General features: G+C 48.2%; 1 protein-coding gene across 1 annotated transcript in view; it reads right to left on the minus strand.

Annotated features, from left to right (window-relative positions):
- Window positions 1-12,417: 12,417 nt before the first annotated feature.
- Window positions 12,418-17,187, minus strand: part of SMOX (spermine oxidase) — a 38,808-nt gene continuing 34,038 nt past the window's right edge. The window contains exons 5-9 of the mRNA XM_082671067.1: window positions 17,011-17,184; window positions 16,089-16,848; window positions 15,227-15,387; window positions 13,286-13,375; window positions 12,418-12,850 (exon numbers count right to left, since the gene is read on the minus strand). Of these exons, the coding sequence (XP_082527193.1) occupies window positions 12,713-12,850; window positions 13,286-13,375; window positions 15,227-15,387; window positions 16,089-16,848; window positions 17,011-17,184 (1,323 nt within the window). The 3' untranslated portion in view covers window positions 12,418-12,712. The remainder of the gene's footprint in view (window positions 12,851-13,285; window positions 13,376-15,226; window positions 15,388-16,088; window positions 16,849-17,010; window positions 17,185-17,187) is intronic.

Below are 17,187 nucleotides of genomic sequence, written 5' to 3' on the forward strand. Positions count from 1 at the left end.
TCTGACCTTTAAGCCTCAGCTCATGTCTCCTGCACACGGGACTCTCTGCACACAGCTGCCTCCTCCTGTGCCCTCCACACCAGGGAAGGAGCTTTCCAGGAGAGCGGGATGGGGCTACAGAGCCCCAGAGAGGCTGTGCCACAGCAGAGGCATCCAGCATCCCAGTTCTAATCATCAGTAAAGCACTGAGCTGCTGACCTTGTTCTCAGGACATGGCAAAGAGTCCTGGAGTGGCCAAGAGGAATGGAGGGAATAGCAACAGCCCTTCTAGAGGAGGTAGCCTGTTGCAAGTGATTCTGGGACATCTGGGAGAAGGTCCTCAGGTACCCCAGCCCAGCCCATACAACTGATTAAAGAGACTGTCCCTGAGGTGCATATAAAAAATGGGGCCCTAGACTGCAGGAGGCCCCTGTGAAATGTCAAGGTGACTGGGGGAGCGGGGAAGACTCTCAGTACCCATCAAAATGGGACTAGGAGTTCCTTTACACAATCCTCAAGGGATTGAGTGAAGCCTGAAGGATTCTGTGAGTGGGAAGGAGGATGGTCTTGTGAAATGTGACAGAAACAGAAGCAAGCCTCCAAGGGCACTGGTATTTGCCCAATTTCCCCCCACCACACACACACACACACACACACACACACACACACAAACACACACACACACACACACACACACACGCAATTCCTTAGAAAGCTGCATTCCCACTTCCCTCCCAAGGCCCCAGCTCCAGTCTACCCTCCCTCTCCAGCTGGGCTCTTGCTACCCATCTTGCTTGCTTCCCACACTCTTTCCAGGACCTCTGTCCCAGCATCCCCCAGGGCTGCTTTTGCAAGTCACCTGGGACCTTTCACGTCCCCAATCTCCTCCCCACCCCCGTCTCTGCCATAGTCCACACTGGTAGCTGCTCCCTGCTTCCTGAAATATTCCTCTCCCAGCCTGAACCACACCCCTGGGATCTTCTGGTCCCCTGACCACATACTCTCTCTCTCTCAATCTCTCTCTCTCTCTCAGTCTCTCTCTCTCTCTCTCTCTCTCTCTCTCCCCCCCCTTTCTCTCTCCCCCCTTTCTCTCTCTCCCCCTCTCTCCCTCCCTCCCTCCCTCCATCCCTCTCCCCACCCCTCTCTCTCTCCCTCCCTCCGTCTCTCTCCCCCGCTTTCTCTCTTTCTCTCCCCCTCTCTCTCTCTCCATCCCTCCCTCCCTCTCTCCCTCCCTCTCCCCCCTCTCCCCCCCCTTCCTGTGCAGGTGCCTCTCTATGCCCTTAAGTGTCCCTCAGGGTTTTTTTTTTCTTATCTCAACTTGCTACCCAATCTCATCCACTCCAAATCATCTAAATGACCACTTGTACATAAATGGATCTCAAGGGTCTACTCTAGCTCTAAATGCGTGCTCACCCTCCCCTGGATGACCCCAGACACCCCAAATACAAGCCCACCGGCCTCATGCAAAGCCATGTCCTCTACTCCATGCAGGCATGACAAGGCCACTGATGCTGAGGCTTCAGGCTCCCAGAGGCCCTGAGCCTGCCCGCCCTCTCCACTTGCCATTATCTTCCCAAGACCTTCTTCCCAGACCCCCTGTTCAGAATTAAGCCCTGAGTAGCCCTCAGCCTCTCCAGTAGCTCACACCAAGCTCATCCTGGCTTAGAGTCCACTGATAGAATCCATGTCTTCATCCACTATGAGGAAGTGGACTGTCTGACCCTGGGCTGCTCAAGACTAGGTATAAGTGTTCATTAAATACTAGATTGAAGGAGTTGCCCCATTACCCTTGCCTGGGACACTGCCCCAGTGCCAACCTGATAGCTGGTTGACATCACCATCTTTGCAAGACCCTCCCCTCAGCTGGTTCCACCAGTCCTCAAGGGGCTAGAGCCTGTATTCTTCCCCAGCCAGAGAGCCAGCTACACCCTGGACTTCTGCAGAAAGAAGTCCTCCTGCTCCAGGTGCCCTGCAGCCCACCCACCCCTCCCACCTGGAGCCCCACTCTCCCCTGCAGGCCCCTCACCACAATTACCACCACTACAAGCTAGTCCCTTAGTCCCTCCTGCTCCAGGCACTGACAGGTCCTGGGGAAAGGTCTGGGACCTTGGTGACCTGTCAGATCCCTGACTCCTCAGTGCCCTCCTGACCCTGTTTCTATTCCCATCCTGTCATACCCCCAGGAGGTTACATGTTCACTGTCCACTTGGAAAAGAATTTCCTTTTTTTTCTTCTTCTTGTGGTTCAGCGAAGCACAAAACCAGATGCTTGTAAAGGCTAAATCCGTCCCATAGCCTCTCAGCTCAGAATAACTCTCTGGGGAGCCCAGTGGACCCAGGTGGTGCTGGGGGTGGTACCTTTGGGAAGTGGGGCTGCACTCAGCTCTCCTGCAGGTCTGGGCTGGCGTTTCTTCCCTTCCCCCATCCACCCCTTGGTGGAAGCAGGGAAACAAAGGGAGTGCTGAACAAGCCCCTGGCCTACATTCTCAAATTGCTCTTGTCTGGAGAAGAATGAAGCAGGAATTCCAGGGTGAATTTGGAACCAAGAAGAAATCCAGGAACTGGGGCCACAACAGGCTGAGCTTTTAGAGCCAGGGGCAGGAGGGAAGGATGCGTTGGAGGAGTACCTCACCCATGACATTTGTGGACATTCCTTCCAGGAGTTCGCCATTCATGTGACTCCATCATGCTGTTTGCATCCACCTTTTTCTGTCCTGCCAGAAACCATAGGAGTCTCAGCTCTCATTCCTGAGACCAGCCACAAAGATCATGGTTCACTAGCCAGCCTATGGATTGACTAATTTGAGGTCAGGTCTGAACAGCTGAGCAGGCAGATGGGAATGAGATGGAGCATGTGATACAAAACACAGCTGTTTGTGTACCGGTGTCTGTGGGCAAAGTAATTCTCCTAGATGGGGGAGGGGTGGAGCACATAATGAAGGACATCTCTAGCACACTGGATCAGTTAAAAATGCAGCTGCAAGTAATAAGGAAGCTGCTTAAACATTGGTCATTATTTTTCTCACCTGACGATTTATGAAGTAGGTAGTTTCTGGCAGTGTAAGTCACACACACAAGCTCTTACTGTCTTTGCTTCATAGTCTTCGGTGTGTTGGTTTTTATCCTCCTTGTTGCTTCAGAATGACCAATGGCACCATAACTCACATTCATATTCAAGGGGGAGAAAAACGGAGAAGGGTCTGGGCTATGGAATCTGCCTCCTTTTATCAAGATAATAAAGTTTGCCCCAAACCACCCTTCCCCAGCACACCTCCACTTGGGTCTTAAGGGCCAGAAGTGGGTGCCATGCCCACCCTGCAAGGGAGGCTGGTAAAATAAAAAACAAGATGGAGTGATTGGTTTAGAGCAGAGGTCTGCAGAGTGGGCCAAATTTAGCCCACCACCTGACTTTGTACAGCCTATGAACTAAGAACGGGTTTATACATTCTTAAATGGTTGGAGAAAAAAAAGTCAGGAGAATATTTCATGACAGGTGTATTGTATGAAAGTTATCTCTTGGCCCACAAAGCCTAAATTAAAAAAAAAAAAATTTGTTGAAAAGTTTGTCGACCCTGCTTTAGGGCAACGTGGATCATTGCCTCCTGTTGGAAACACTGCTGTTCTGAAAAAAATCACGATTCTGGCAGCAGAAGGAAGCAATGGATATCAGGCAGGCAGCTTTCAGTGTCTGTCACATAGGCGAGTCACCACACTGCAAGCCTGTGACAGTTATCTAATCTGAAACAGCATAAGCTAACAGTTCCCCCTCTCACCACAAACATAACACAAGGGGTTTTTTTTGGAAGCCCTCTACCTCAAGGACATTTTCCCTAACTGACCAAATGTGTGGGATTTTGAAAGAGACTAGTAAAAAGTAAAAGGGGACACAACGAAATATCTGGCTGGCTGTGCCCCAAAAGGCTCAATGAGGTATTATTTGCTCAATGAACTTGCCTCCAGCCAAGGGGCAGGTCCTCAGTATTACAGGTCCAGAAAATGGGTCTGGTCGGTGTTCCACAGTGTTCCACAGTCTCATAAAAGCTGACACAGATGGCCTAACTCACTAGGACATGAAGATCATAAGCCCAAAGCCAATGTGCTCATTTTTAATGGGAACTATAATTTAACTATCACACAAGCCAATGTCCTCATGATGATAAATGAACCTGATAGGAAGTCAAACTGTGGTCTGAAAGCCACTAGTGAGTTCAGAGACCAAGCCAGGAAGTTAAAAGGAAGAGTCACTTATTTAGTGCACCAGGCATGGAGATCGGTCCCCAGGCCAGGGATCCATCTCCCAGTGCATTGTGCCTCTGTTTCCATCATATATCCCTCTCCATCCTCCCATCTCATGCTTCAATCCCAGCCTTTTGTCTCACTCTGTACCTTGAAGTTTGCTTTACTTGTCTCTAATCTCATTTATCATGGGTCCAATTTCAGAGTGGAACCCTCAGAAGCCGGTCTTGAGAGCTTTTATGTTCAAGCTCTCAGGGAATAGTCACCCTAGTAGACAAGCCTACAAGTACCAAATGCCTGGGCCTCTTACAGATTAGGCATTTGGTATTCCTCCAACCCCAGGTGGGAAATGCACCTGCTCAGATGGGCCCAGGTGCCCTCTGATGCCTCTCAACCAGTAACAAATGGCCAGGTGACGATCAATAAACAATGCATGCATTTTATAATATTTACTGACCACCTACTCTGTGCCCAGTCAATGGGGATACATCCATTTAAAAAAAAATGTCAGTCTCCACGGAGTTCTCATTTCAGGAGAGACAGGAGTGATAGTTAATAACAACAAAACATATAGTAAATGGTGATAAGCAAAAGAAATATAACAGGGAAAGGGAACAGGAAGTGTTGAGGCTACAGGATGTTGCACTTTCAGTTTGAGTACCAGGGAAGGTCTCAGGTAGAAGGTGATGTGTGAGAAAAGGCCTGAAGATGGTAATGATGTAAACCATGCAGATTGCTGGGAGAAAGCATTCCAGGCAGAGGGAACAGCAGGTGCAAAGTCCTAACTTAGGAGGAGACCTGGTATGATCAGATTAGCGAGGACTGTCCTACTGCCAAGAATTGTTTTCTGAGCAGCTGAGAACAAAGTAATGATCACCCATCCTCCTGATTCCCTGCAGGAACTTTCTACCTTCAGCAAAGACTTTAATACTGTCCAAACTTGTGGGTCTGGGTCAGACGGGACCTTGAGAGCAGAGGGAAACATTGTAGCTTCTCAGGTTCTCCATTTGGTGGAAGAGGAGTAGCAGCAACTCTGAATTTTTAGAACAAACTTCTTCCTCATGAGCTGAGAACTGGGCAGTGGCAGTTAGAAGATCTTTCTGCAGTCTGGTAGAACGGAACTAAAAAAATGCCACTGGCTTCTATCTCTTCCAGGTCCTTACGCCACAGTCAAGCCATGAAATGAATCCTCCAGGAATCTGAATCCCTTGGCCCATTCCTGCCAGGCCCCTTTGCTGGAACTGTACCACCCTGTAGCGTGGATGGCTTCCCAGTCTATGGGCCATTGCTCACTCTATCACTAGTGCCTAGAAATATCCTTCTTGGGCTAGATGACTCCCCCATAGAGAGGTGTAACAGTCAACTATTGCCATGATAATGCTGCAAAACAAGCCACCCCTAAATTCACAGGTTATAAGAACAAGCATTTGTTTTTCTTGTTTATGTGTCTGTCTGCAGGCGGTAGGTTTGGTTCCAGGCTTCTGTAGGCTCACATCTATTCCCCTTTCTCCATGTTCTCCTTGAAACATCAGCTATCAGGGACCTGTTCTTCTTATGACAAATGGCAAGTAAACGAGAGGCCAAACCCAACTGTGCAAGCATGCTGGGAGCTTCTGCTCATACCACATCATGTCTGTTCATTTTCTGTTGGCCAAAACAAGTCAGATGGCCAAGCCCAAAGTCAATGGGGCAGGAAAATATATTCTGCTCCCAGAGGAAGAGGAAAGAGATTGAATATTTGCTGAATAATCTTTAATCCATTATAGGGAGCTGGGTTAGGACTTCAACACATGAATTTGAGGGGACATAATTCAGCCAATAACAACCTCTTTAGTGGGAGGAGATGCAAGATCACACAGCAAAGCAGGGAGAAATGAAGAACTGAGGTCACTTTTGCCATTAACAACCACAACTGGCAACACCAATCTAGCTTTTGCCCCGAGCCAGAACAAGCTCTATTAAAAGGAATCAGGGTTCCCTGGAGAAATGGCTGTTTCAATGACAGAAGCAGGAAATATACAAGATAAGCCTGGAGCATCTTAATAGTGCAGAAAGTAAGGAAGTGCCCAAAAAAGAAAAAAAACCCACGCATTGATGGGGGCATGTCAAAGGGACATAGGAGCCAAATGAAAGAGCTCCCAGTGACCAAAGTGGGAACAATTTAACAACAGTATAAAGTAGTATTAGATTATAATCCAAAGTATAAAATAAATATCCATGAGTCCATTCTGATATAAATAAATGATTGAATAAGTTAATAAATAGAGAGAGGTAAGGGAAGAGAAGGGACAATTTTCATACGTAGAAGAATTCCAAATAAATTATGCAGATACTCTACTCTAAAGGAGGGGAGTATAACTCCTTAAGTGTGGGCTGCAAAGTGACTTCCTTCCAAAGAGGACAGTATGATGGCGCAGGGTGGGAGGTGGGTGGTGGTGGGGGTAGGGGTGGAGATAACTTTACAGTACAGAAACCTGACAAAGTCTATCTCAGCAAAGTGATCAAGGTCATGTGATGAGATGAAAATGGCACTTTTAACTCTGTGGTTTTCCTCCAGAAACCTATAACCCCAGTCTAGTCATGAGAAAAACATCAGACAAATTCTAATAGAGGTCCATCCTACAATATGCCTGACTATACTCAAAACTGTTAAGATCATCAAAGACAAGGAGAGTCTGAGAAAACATCACAACCAAGAGGAACTTAATGAAACATGATGGCTAAATGTAATGTGGCATCCTGGATAGAATTCTGGAACAGAAAAAGACATTAGTTTATTCATTTAACCTGTGGACTTTATTTAATAATAATATACCAATATTGGTTCATTGATTATAACAAATGCATCATATTAATGTAAGATTTTTTTCTGTAGTTGGATTTTTTAAAATATTTTATCTATCTATCTATCTATTTATTTATTTATTTGGCTGCGCCAGGTCCTAGTTGCAGCACATGGGATCTTCATTGCAGCATGCAGGATCTTTTAGTTGCAGCATGCAAGATCTTTTTCAGTTGCAGCATGGGGATCTTTTAGTTGCAGCATGCGAGATCTTTTTTAGTTGAGGCATGTGGGGTCTTTTAGTTGCGGCATGCGGGATCTTTTAGGTGCAGTACGTGGGATCTTTAGTTGAGGCATGCAGGATCTTTTAGTTGCAGCACGTGAGATCTGTTTTAGTTGCGGCATGCGGGATCTTTTAGTTGTGGCATGCAGAATCTTTAGTTGCGGTATGTGGGGTCTTCACTTGTGTCATGCAGGGTCTTTAGTGAGGCATGCGGGGTCTTTAGTTGCAGCATGCAAACTCTTAGTTGCAGTATGTGGGATCTAGTTCCCTGACCAGGGATCGAACCCGGGACCCCTGCATTGGGAGCGTGGAGTTTTAGCCACTGGACAACCAGGGAAGTCCTGTAAAATGTTAATAATAGGGAAAATGGAGGTAGGGTCTATATACTCACTTTTTCTGTACATCTAAAACTGTTCTTAAAAAAGTCTATTAATACAAAAAAACTGATAGGGTTGAAAGCATAAAGAAATACACAATTATAATTGGACACTTCAACTATTCTCTCAACAATCAGTAGAAATAGACAGAAAATCAGCAAGGATATAGAGGAAATCAACAACACTGTCAGCCAGCAGGATCTGATCAACATCTGTAGAACACTCCACCCAACAACAGCACACTACACATCCTTTGCAAGCACCATAGATCATACACCAAGATAGACCATATCCTGGGCTATAAAACAAACCTCAACAAACTTAAAAGAATTGAAATCATACAGTCCAGATTCACTTGGGGAATAAAATAAGTTCATACTTCTTATTTATTTACTTAATAAACTTATTTACTGAAGCATAATTAAACATTTCTAGCACAGAAGCTGGCACACAAAAGTCTGCTGGATGAACAAAATAGTGAATGAACGAATGAATAAAAAAGAAAATATCTTGGGGGCCAATATTGGGGGGGAATCTTACTTTATTAACTTATTCAGCATTAATTAAAGGTACTTTCTATGATTCATTGAATTTTTTTTTTTTTATTCAGAAAAGCTCACAGAATCCAGGACACAAATGTTCCCTGTGCAGCAAGAGGGTTGCATTCCAAAATGGCCAGCAGATGGCGCCAAAGGATGTGGTTCAGCCCATGAGGTTGTGCTTCCGCAGACCTAGAGGTCCTCCTCACCTCTCCCAGCCATGAAAAGGAGAGCCAGCCCAGTCCTTCCTGTGTCTCCCTCTGCGGCCTGAGGACCCCCACCAACCACTGCTAGGGTGAGGATAGTAAGGATGCAGAGAGAGCAAGTGTAGGAAATGCTAACGTGATGCTTGGCCGAAAGAGAGGCAAGGAAAAGTGGGAGTAAGATGAGGGTTGGTGATGGGAAAGATGTGAGGACACTGAAGTGTGGGTGGCAAGCATGGAGTGGAGAGAATGTGGATAGGAAAGGACAAGCAAAGTCCCTGAGTTTGGGGCATGGGATGCACAAGTGATGGGTCACACACTTCCATCGTGCCTGGGAAAGGTCTAAAAGAGCAGTCCCCAACATTTTTGGCACCATGGACCAGTTTCGTGGAAGACAATTTTTCCACAGACCAGGGGAGCAGGGGGGATGGTTCAGGCGGTAATGCAAACAATGGGGAGCGATGGGGAGCAGCAGACGAAGCTTCGCTCACCTCCTGCTATGCAGCCCGGTTCCTAACAGGCCGCAGACCGGTACCGGTCCTTGGCCCAGGGGTTGGGGACCCCTGGTCTAAAAGGACAGGTGTGAAGGCTAGCAGTTTGTAGATTTGTCGAGGAAGTTGCCTCCAGGTGGCTTCTATTTTGTCCGTGAAGCAGGAGACCATGGTGCCTATTGACAGTTGGTGGGGGAGGGGAGGTATCAGAGTTGAAGGGGAGCTGACAAGGGAAGCCCACGAGGACTGCTGGCCAGCACCAATGGTGGGTCTGGGGGATGACGCCATTCAGCTCAGCTTCTTCATTCACTTGTTCATTCATTCTGCAAATATTCATTGATAACCCACTATACCAGGCACTATTTTGGACAATGTAACCTACATCCTGGGGAAGGGGTGGGGGGGACAGATGGACAAATAAATAAACAAAAAAAATATGACATCATGGAAAGAGAAGGGCTATGAAGAAACAGGCAAGGGGAGGGACAAAGAGTGCTGGGAGTGCTGTGAAACGGGGTGCTTAGGGAAGTTTTCCTAGAGAAGTGACAGCTGATTAGAGAACTGAATGCAATGAGGGAAAGACACTTGCACTACCTGGGGGCAAGCATTCCAGATAAAGGGGACAGCTAGGGCCAAAAGAAGGGGGCCACGGAAGGAAGTGGGGCCACAGAACAGATCACACAGGACATTGGAAATCACCTTTTATGCTCAGTATGGTGGGAATCGCTGGAAACCAGGGAAGCACATAACTGGATTCATATAGTTTAAAGGATCACACTGGCTGCTGTGTGGAGAACAGGCTAAAAGGGCCAAGCATGGAAGAAGGGACACCAGCTGGTCATTATGAGAAAACACGGCTTTCATGTGAATATACCATTATGTTTGGCAGACCATTAATTAGACAGGCAGTTCTCTAGAACTGAACCAGCAGCCCACCTCACTCTGCACCTTGGGATCACCTGTGGGCTCATCCTGACAGCCCCGAGCAAATGCAGAGTGACTCAAACCAAAGGCACTTCACTCCTACCTTTGTTTGTAGGTAGGGCAGACATTCCAAGTGGCTCCCATGAAGGCGGAGCTAATATTCCTCACCTGTTCCAGAGCAGCAACAGTGGAAAGAGACAGTATTTGCCAAGTAACCCAGGCCCCCTGAAGGAACATTTCTGAGGCTTCCACAAAGCCATAACTGAACACCTTGCCCATGGATTCACTAATGCCCACAGCACAAGAAACCATGCAACAAATTCTACATAGAATCCAGTGCCAGGAAAGAACTTTCCTCGCAAGTGACCTCCCACAGGTGACAGAAATTGTATAGCAGGCATAGGCACAGGTGTTGGCCTGAGCATGCCATATTAGACACCACTAAGAGTCATTTGGGTTTCAATCAATGCCACGGCTGTTTCAGGAACCTAATCAGAGCAAGGAACTCATCCTGTGTCCCTGGTACATCTAGTCTCTGGTACATATTTCTGGTGGGCATATGCACTCATTTCTTTTCGGTATATACCCAGGAGTGGAAATGCTGGCAGGCACATGGCCTGCTTTAGTAGAACCTGCCACCACAGTCTCCCAGTGTGGCTGTACCCAGTTCCACTCTGTCTGGTAATGGCCTAAGATTTTTTTTGATGGCACCAGCCTCTTCTTTTTATCATATAGTAACTAGAATAAGCCTGCACTGTGGCACCAAACAGACCTTGGATCAAGTCTCAGCATCACCACCTACCTGAGTGATCTTAGGCGCATTACTTGCATTACTTAACTCTCTGGAGGTTTTGCTTCCCTGATGGGATGAATCACCCTCCCCAGCCTGAGCTGGCATCCATGTCAAATTAAGAGACTACCTCCAGCACTTACGACTACCCTCCTGACTTGGGCACACCTGAAGCTCCCCAACATGCAATCACCAAATAAACATTTCCAGCCCTTCACCCTCACAGAGTTCTTCAAAATTCCTACACCTGTGATCCAGAGACTCTAAGTATTACTTTCATCCCCCATACTTATGTGATGGGCCACTTCTTTCACCACTTTCCCTAGCACAGTTGGTGGGGAAAATCCAGGACATGGGGAGGGTCCAAGACTGTATCACTTGTCCATTTAAGTATTGTTATGGAAATAGCTCCAAGATACATTATGTTAACTAAAACAAGCAAAATGCAGAACAGGATGAATACTTTGTCACTTTAGCATAAAAAGGAGAGAGAACAGTATACATTTACAGTGACATATCTAAAAACGGATACACAAGATACTAATAACACGGGGCCATTGGAAGTGGCAATGGTATTGGGGACAGGCGTGGGAGGAGGTTGTTCAGTGTATCATTTTATGACTTTAGAGCTTTAACTACATTGATAGATCCTCTATTCAAAAAAATTTTTTAAATATATACTTACAGTTTTTCAAGTTATGCATCAGGCGAACATGAATCCCTGACATAAACTCCATGAGGGATGTCTGGTGGGTCAACCCTGGCAAAGCAAGGATGCCTATTAGATATGTCCATGTAGGTGTGTGTGTAGGGGTGTATATGCATGTAGGAGGGTGTGCATGTAGGGATGTGCAGGCAGGTGCAGGGAGGCGTGCAGAGGAATATCTATGTGTTAGACATCTCCATCACAGCCTGAGGTGAAGGGGGAAAGGACGTAGAGTCCTATCAAGGGCACTGCCCTATACTTCTGAAGAGTGGACCCAACCTAAGTTCATAGAGTTAGACCAGGGGGTGCACCTGACTTTTCATCACTTCCTCCACCACCCAACCCCTCAACCCTATAGAATCCAAACTCTGTCACTAGAAATCTGGAGTAAGAAAATGACTAAATGTTCTTTAAGGTTTTATGCATGTGTGTAAGTGTAGTTGCGTATAGGTGTAAGGGTGTGGGGTAGTGTATCTGTGTGGGAGTGATGTATGTGTGTGTGGGTATATAAGGGGTGTATATGTGAGTGTCTGTGTTTTCACTCAGCAAAAAAATGGCTGGACTATCCACCTTCCCAGAAGTCAACAGAAGCTAAGCCAAGGGCCAGACCCAGGGCCCTGTGGCCAGGTGACACTGATTAATAATTAACACGTCTGAGCTTGGCATGGAGCCACAACAGGTGTCCCCTCCCATAAAACTCACCTTCACTCCATGTGGCCATGTTACCCGATCAGGCTCTGAGAAGTCTGGCAAATGGCCAACAGGCAGACCCGGGCCTGTCCTGAAGGAGCTGAGGCTGGGCAGTGAGGGGCCCTTAGTCCAGAGGGGTCTCACGGGCAGGAAAGGAAACAACCACAAACAGATTGGGGTGAGGGGATGCCCCTTCCACTAAAGGCAGGCACCTTCCTTTCTGGGGGTATAGCCAGACCACAGCACCCCCACCATCCTTTCACTCAAAGAGGATATGACAGATAAACACAGACACACATACACACACGTACACACACACACACACACACACACACACATATACACACAAGGCTAAGAAAAACGGAAGAGAGAAGCTGAGGAGCACAGGAAGGGCAAGCCTCTTTTATTATCCCAAAATGCAGAGTATTGAAGGCACTTACAATAACAAGTTCAGAGATGAGGGGAGGCATGGGGAGGTCAGAGGTCAGAGCACAGAGGTAAATCAACAGACCCCACCCTGGTCACCACCCAGCAAGGAGAAAAGGAAAAGCTACAGGGCCAGGTCTGAAGCCATTTAGATGTCTAGCTCTACAAAAGATACAAATCCATTCTCCAGAGGATTAGGAAATGAGGAGTACACAACAGCAAGGGGCAGGGCTGAAAGTCACAAGTTAGTGGTTCTTTAAGGAACACGCTTGGCAGCGAGGAGGCCCTCAGGTCCCCTGCTGGAAGAGGTCTCGGTACATCTCAATGAGACGGGCAGCCTCGCGCTGGCCAGAGAGCAGAGCACCATGGGTGGTGGAATAGTACTTGCGGTGGGTGGCCTCACCTGAGAACAGCACCTGCATGGGCTGGGCAGGGGGACAGGGAAGTGAAGGTGGAGGAGCAAGAAAGGCTACCTGTCTGCCCCAGAACCACCCATCCATACTACAAGTCAGAGAGGAATAAGCAGGCATCTGAGATGCAGGTACTATTTCCACAGGATGAGGAGTTGCCCATCCCCATCTTCCCCTGCTTCTTCCCCAAACATCCAGGCCTCAGTCCTTTCTGCTCTGAGGCTTTCATGAGTCCTGTCTCTACAATTTCAGAGACTCACTGTGCCTCTTACTAGTGAACTCAGGGAATGAGTTAACCTCCCTAAGCTTTGATTTTCTCATCTCCAGAATGGGTTTATACCCTCTACTTCTGAGAGTAGGTGTAAGAATTAAGTGAAATAATGTATCTAAAGGACTCAGAACCTGAAAGAATATAAGCACTCAATAAAGTTAGGCAGTAATTTAACAAACCTTTATGGAGCCTCTATTAGGTTCCAGGGACTGTTCTGGGCACTTGGAAGATAAAAGGTGACCAGGCAGCTGCTTTGAGGAGCTTCCTTGCTGGTGGGGAAGCCAGACACGAAACCCAATTACTAAATGGCGTCATACGTGACGTGATGGGTGTTTGGGCGAGGTGCTGAGAGCCCAGGAAAGAGGCCCACTGTCAGGGAGATCACACAAAGCTTCCCAGAGGACAGGACCTTTGGGCTTCTTCTCGGAAGATGCTGGATAAATAAACAGGCAAAGGACGTTTCAGGAAGAAGGAAAAATGGGGGCAAAAATGCACCAAAACAGGCCTGGTCTAGGAGACAGTGAGAATTTTGGTATAGCCAGGCCTCAACCTTAAGAAAGGAGGCTGTTTAGGTGGGGTCCAACCACAGAACTAATGCTTGCATTCCAAGCTTGAGTTTGGATTTTACTCCAGTACATCTCAAACTGAATGTGCAAAGGTACCAGCTGGGGACCCTGGTAGGATGCAGTTTTTAATTCACCAGGTCTGGGGTGGGCTGAGAGTCTGCACATCTAACATGCTCCCACATGATGCCAGTGCTGCTTGTCCATGGACCACCCACCTTGAGTAGTGAGGTTTTAACCCACCAACAAAGAGCCCACAGAGGTGGTTAAGCTGAAAAGGGGGCACATATTGCGGCAGAGGGCAAGCTCCCTACTCCCACATCCATTCTCTTTCTCCTCAGTAACAAAAATCCTGTCTTTTAACTGGGTCCATTGCCATCCGGGAAAAAAAAAAAAGGATGTATCCCAACCTAGTATCCCACTAGCAGCTGGTGGAGTCATGTGACTAAGTTCTAGCCAATCAACTTCAAGTTCACTGTTGCTCAGAAACACTGACTCAGCCCAGGGGTTCCCTTCTTTTACCCATCAGCCTGTCACAGATATGAGAGCAAGAGCAGCAGCCTCCACAGACCTCTTGGACCACAAGGTGGCCTGGAAGATGGAGCCAGGTGCTACTGATGCTGGGCCCTGACACCTACCTCCGGATTTCCTTTTATGTGACCTAAGTAAAGTTCCATCTTGTTTAAACCACAGTTTGTTTTGTTTTGCTTTTTGTTATATGCACTAGTCCTAACTGATGCAGGTGACAAGAAAAGGTGTGCTTTTCAGGAGGATGGCTGTAGCAGCAGTGAAGGCCTTTTCCTCTCTCCCCCTGAGCACAGCCAGGGCAGGCACAACACATATTGGTTGACTACAATCTTCTTCACCAATTACACCAAAGAATTATTTTAAATATAATTCTGTTGGGGTTTTAACATTTATTGTATGTGTGTGCTTGGTGGGGAAAACTCAAAATTTACTTCATGGGAACAGAAATATATAGAGATAATTTCTTTTCAATTTATTATTTTTCTGTGTATATTATTACATAGTTGATGTAATTTGGGGGAGGGTCAGTATTCTCAATTTTATTTTCTAAAACATATTGGGGAAAATAAACAAAACATACTCGGTCAGTGCTGTCCAAAAGAACTTCCCACGATGACAGAAATGCTCTATAGTGACGCACTCTGACACTGTAACCATGAGTGACACGTGGCTCTCAAACTTGAAAGGTGGCTAGTGCAACTGACGAACAAAATGTTGGATTTATTACTTTAAAGCTAATGGCTACCATATTGGACAGCACAGCATTAAATGGCTCAGTTTTTATAACCTCAAGAAAGAGTTTAACACATCTCAATTTGACTCTGTTCTTCCAGATGTTGAGTGCACATTGTCTGTTTTCTCCTTCATTATGGGAGCTACTCCATCTATCTTACCTTGGCACTCCTCAGTGAACACTACCCTCCCACTCCTCCCCTGGACCAAACACACATACAAAATGCCCACCGCACCCCTCACAGATCCCCTCACTCTGCACCCCCTCCCTCACATACCCAGCACACCCACACTCACCGCTGTCTTGGAGCTCTCCGTGTATGGCAGGGGCTTGGCCAGCTTCTCCACATCTGCCCCACTCGAGCCCACCTGTGTATATGAATAGGATCCCCGGAAGTAGGGGTTGCTGCCCCAGGCTGAGCGCAGAATTCGCCGAGGCTTTGGAATGTTGGGGTTCCCTGTTGGGGAGTGAGAAGAGCCAAGGGGGGGGAGAATATGAAATGGCTGCACACAGAAGACACCCCTGAGAAGACAACTCCCACTCTACCTCTAGGGCTCCAGGAAGGCCAGGCTGCTACGGATAAACATGGAGTATGGAGGAGGGAGGGATGCAGGCTGGGGTTCAAGCTGTGTACCCCTCAACGCCTCGTTGTGACCCCCAGCAAAATACCTCCTCTCTGTGGACCTTAATTTTCCTATCTGAAAAACATTCCAGATAATAATGTTCCCCCTTCCAATTTTAGGGGTTCTTGTGAGGCTCTTCTGGGATAGTGGAGGAAAGATGTTCAACTAAAAATCAGACAGAAAAAAACCACAAATCCATCTCTTAGCAAGACAACATGAGTAGGAAATCGGCAATCTGAGGTTTTGCGGTGAAATCTGAGTCTTTCACCAACAGCCCTTAGAAACAGAGAAGAAATACAGAGCCTGTGGTTTTGAGTGTCTCAAGTTCCAAACAGGGGGAGAGCCTGCAATTTAGGAGGCCAAGGCCAAGACGCAGTGCCCTACCGCATCTCTCCCAGTGGGCACACCACCTCAGTGTCACGACCTAGGGACGAGGATGCTAGCACACAGTTCAGGAGACCCAGAGGGTCTAGCGGAGGAGGGCAGACGCAGCGAGGCCCATGGAGCAGGCAGCGGGACAGGGACAGGGACGCACCTGTGAACTGCCGCAGCATCTCTGTGCAGATCTCAGCCACTGCCTCGTCATCACACTTCTCCATGACAAGGGCCTCCTCCCCACAGATCCAGCCACTCAGCACGTGGCCGTAGCGTTCAGGCGGGTAGAGGACATCAAAGCCACAGATCTTGCGGTACCAGAGCTCGGGTGGGTAAGTGAGCGTGTGGCTCTCCGCCTCGTCCTCCCACACAAACTGTAGGCTGTTGCACTCGGGGCCCCAGAAGGGCTCCTCGAATTCTAGAAAGATCTTGTCGGTGGTGCCGATGCCCAGTCGGTGGATGGCAGCCACCTTCTCAGCGGGCAGGCCTGGCCGGAAGAAGCTGGCATGCTGCGTCTTGAGCACGCCCAGCGACACGGTCACAATCACGTGGTCCGCTGGGATCACCTCACAGTCCTCGCACTCCACCACCACCGGCCACTGCTCATCCTCATCCTGCCTCTCCCCCTGGGGCTCCTCTCCACCCTGGCTGCCCTCCCCAGTGTCATGATTATGGTTACCCTCACCCCGGGGCTCAATCTCAGGGCCCCAAGGGTGGGACGAGGCCTGGTCCCAGTGAACACAACGGACGGGTTTCCCCAGCTGGATGATGTGGGCCGGGATGCCCTCAGCCAGCAGCTCCACAACCCGCATGAAGCCCGAGGGGATGATGTGGTGGGCACCGGGAATCTCAGTCCACTCCCCAAAGGCGCTCAGGGACACCTCGTCCATGCTGTGCGAGCTACTCTCACAGCTCTCCACCTGTGGGAAGAGCCAGAGGGGAGCCAGGTGACCGCCAAGGCTGGGCAGGGGTAGGAGCAGGACTTTAGGGCAGTGCCGCCCTCCTCGGACCCAGATTCCCCAGGGTCAGTCTTCCTCACTCTGGCATTTGTACTCAACAGAGCTCCGAGATGGCAAAGATACCTTCAGGTACTGCTGGATCATGGCGAGCTTCAGGCGCTTGGTGGCCTCTGGATCATCAGGGTCGTCCCTAATGCGGTTGCGCACCTCCTCTCGGGTGAACACCCCCACGCTGTTCTGACTCTCAGCATTGACTGGTTTACCGTGCCGGAAGAACTCTTGGGTCAAGTTATAGACCTA

Source organism: Grampus griseus, assembly GCF_964374135.1.
Source record: "Grampus griseus genome assembly, chromosome: 14".
NCBI lineage: Eukaryota > Metazoa > Chordata > Mammalia > Artiodactyla > Delphinidae > Grampus > Grampus griseus.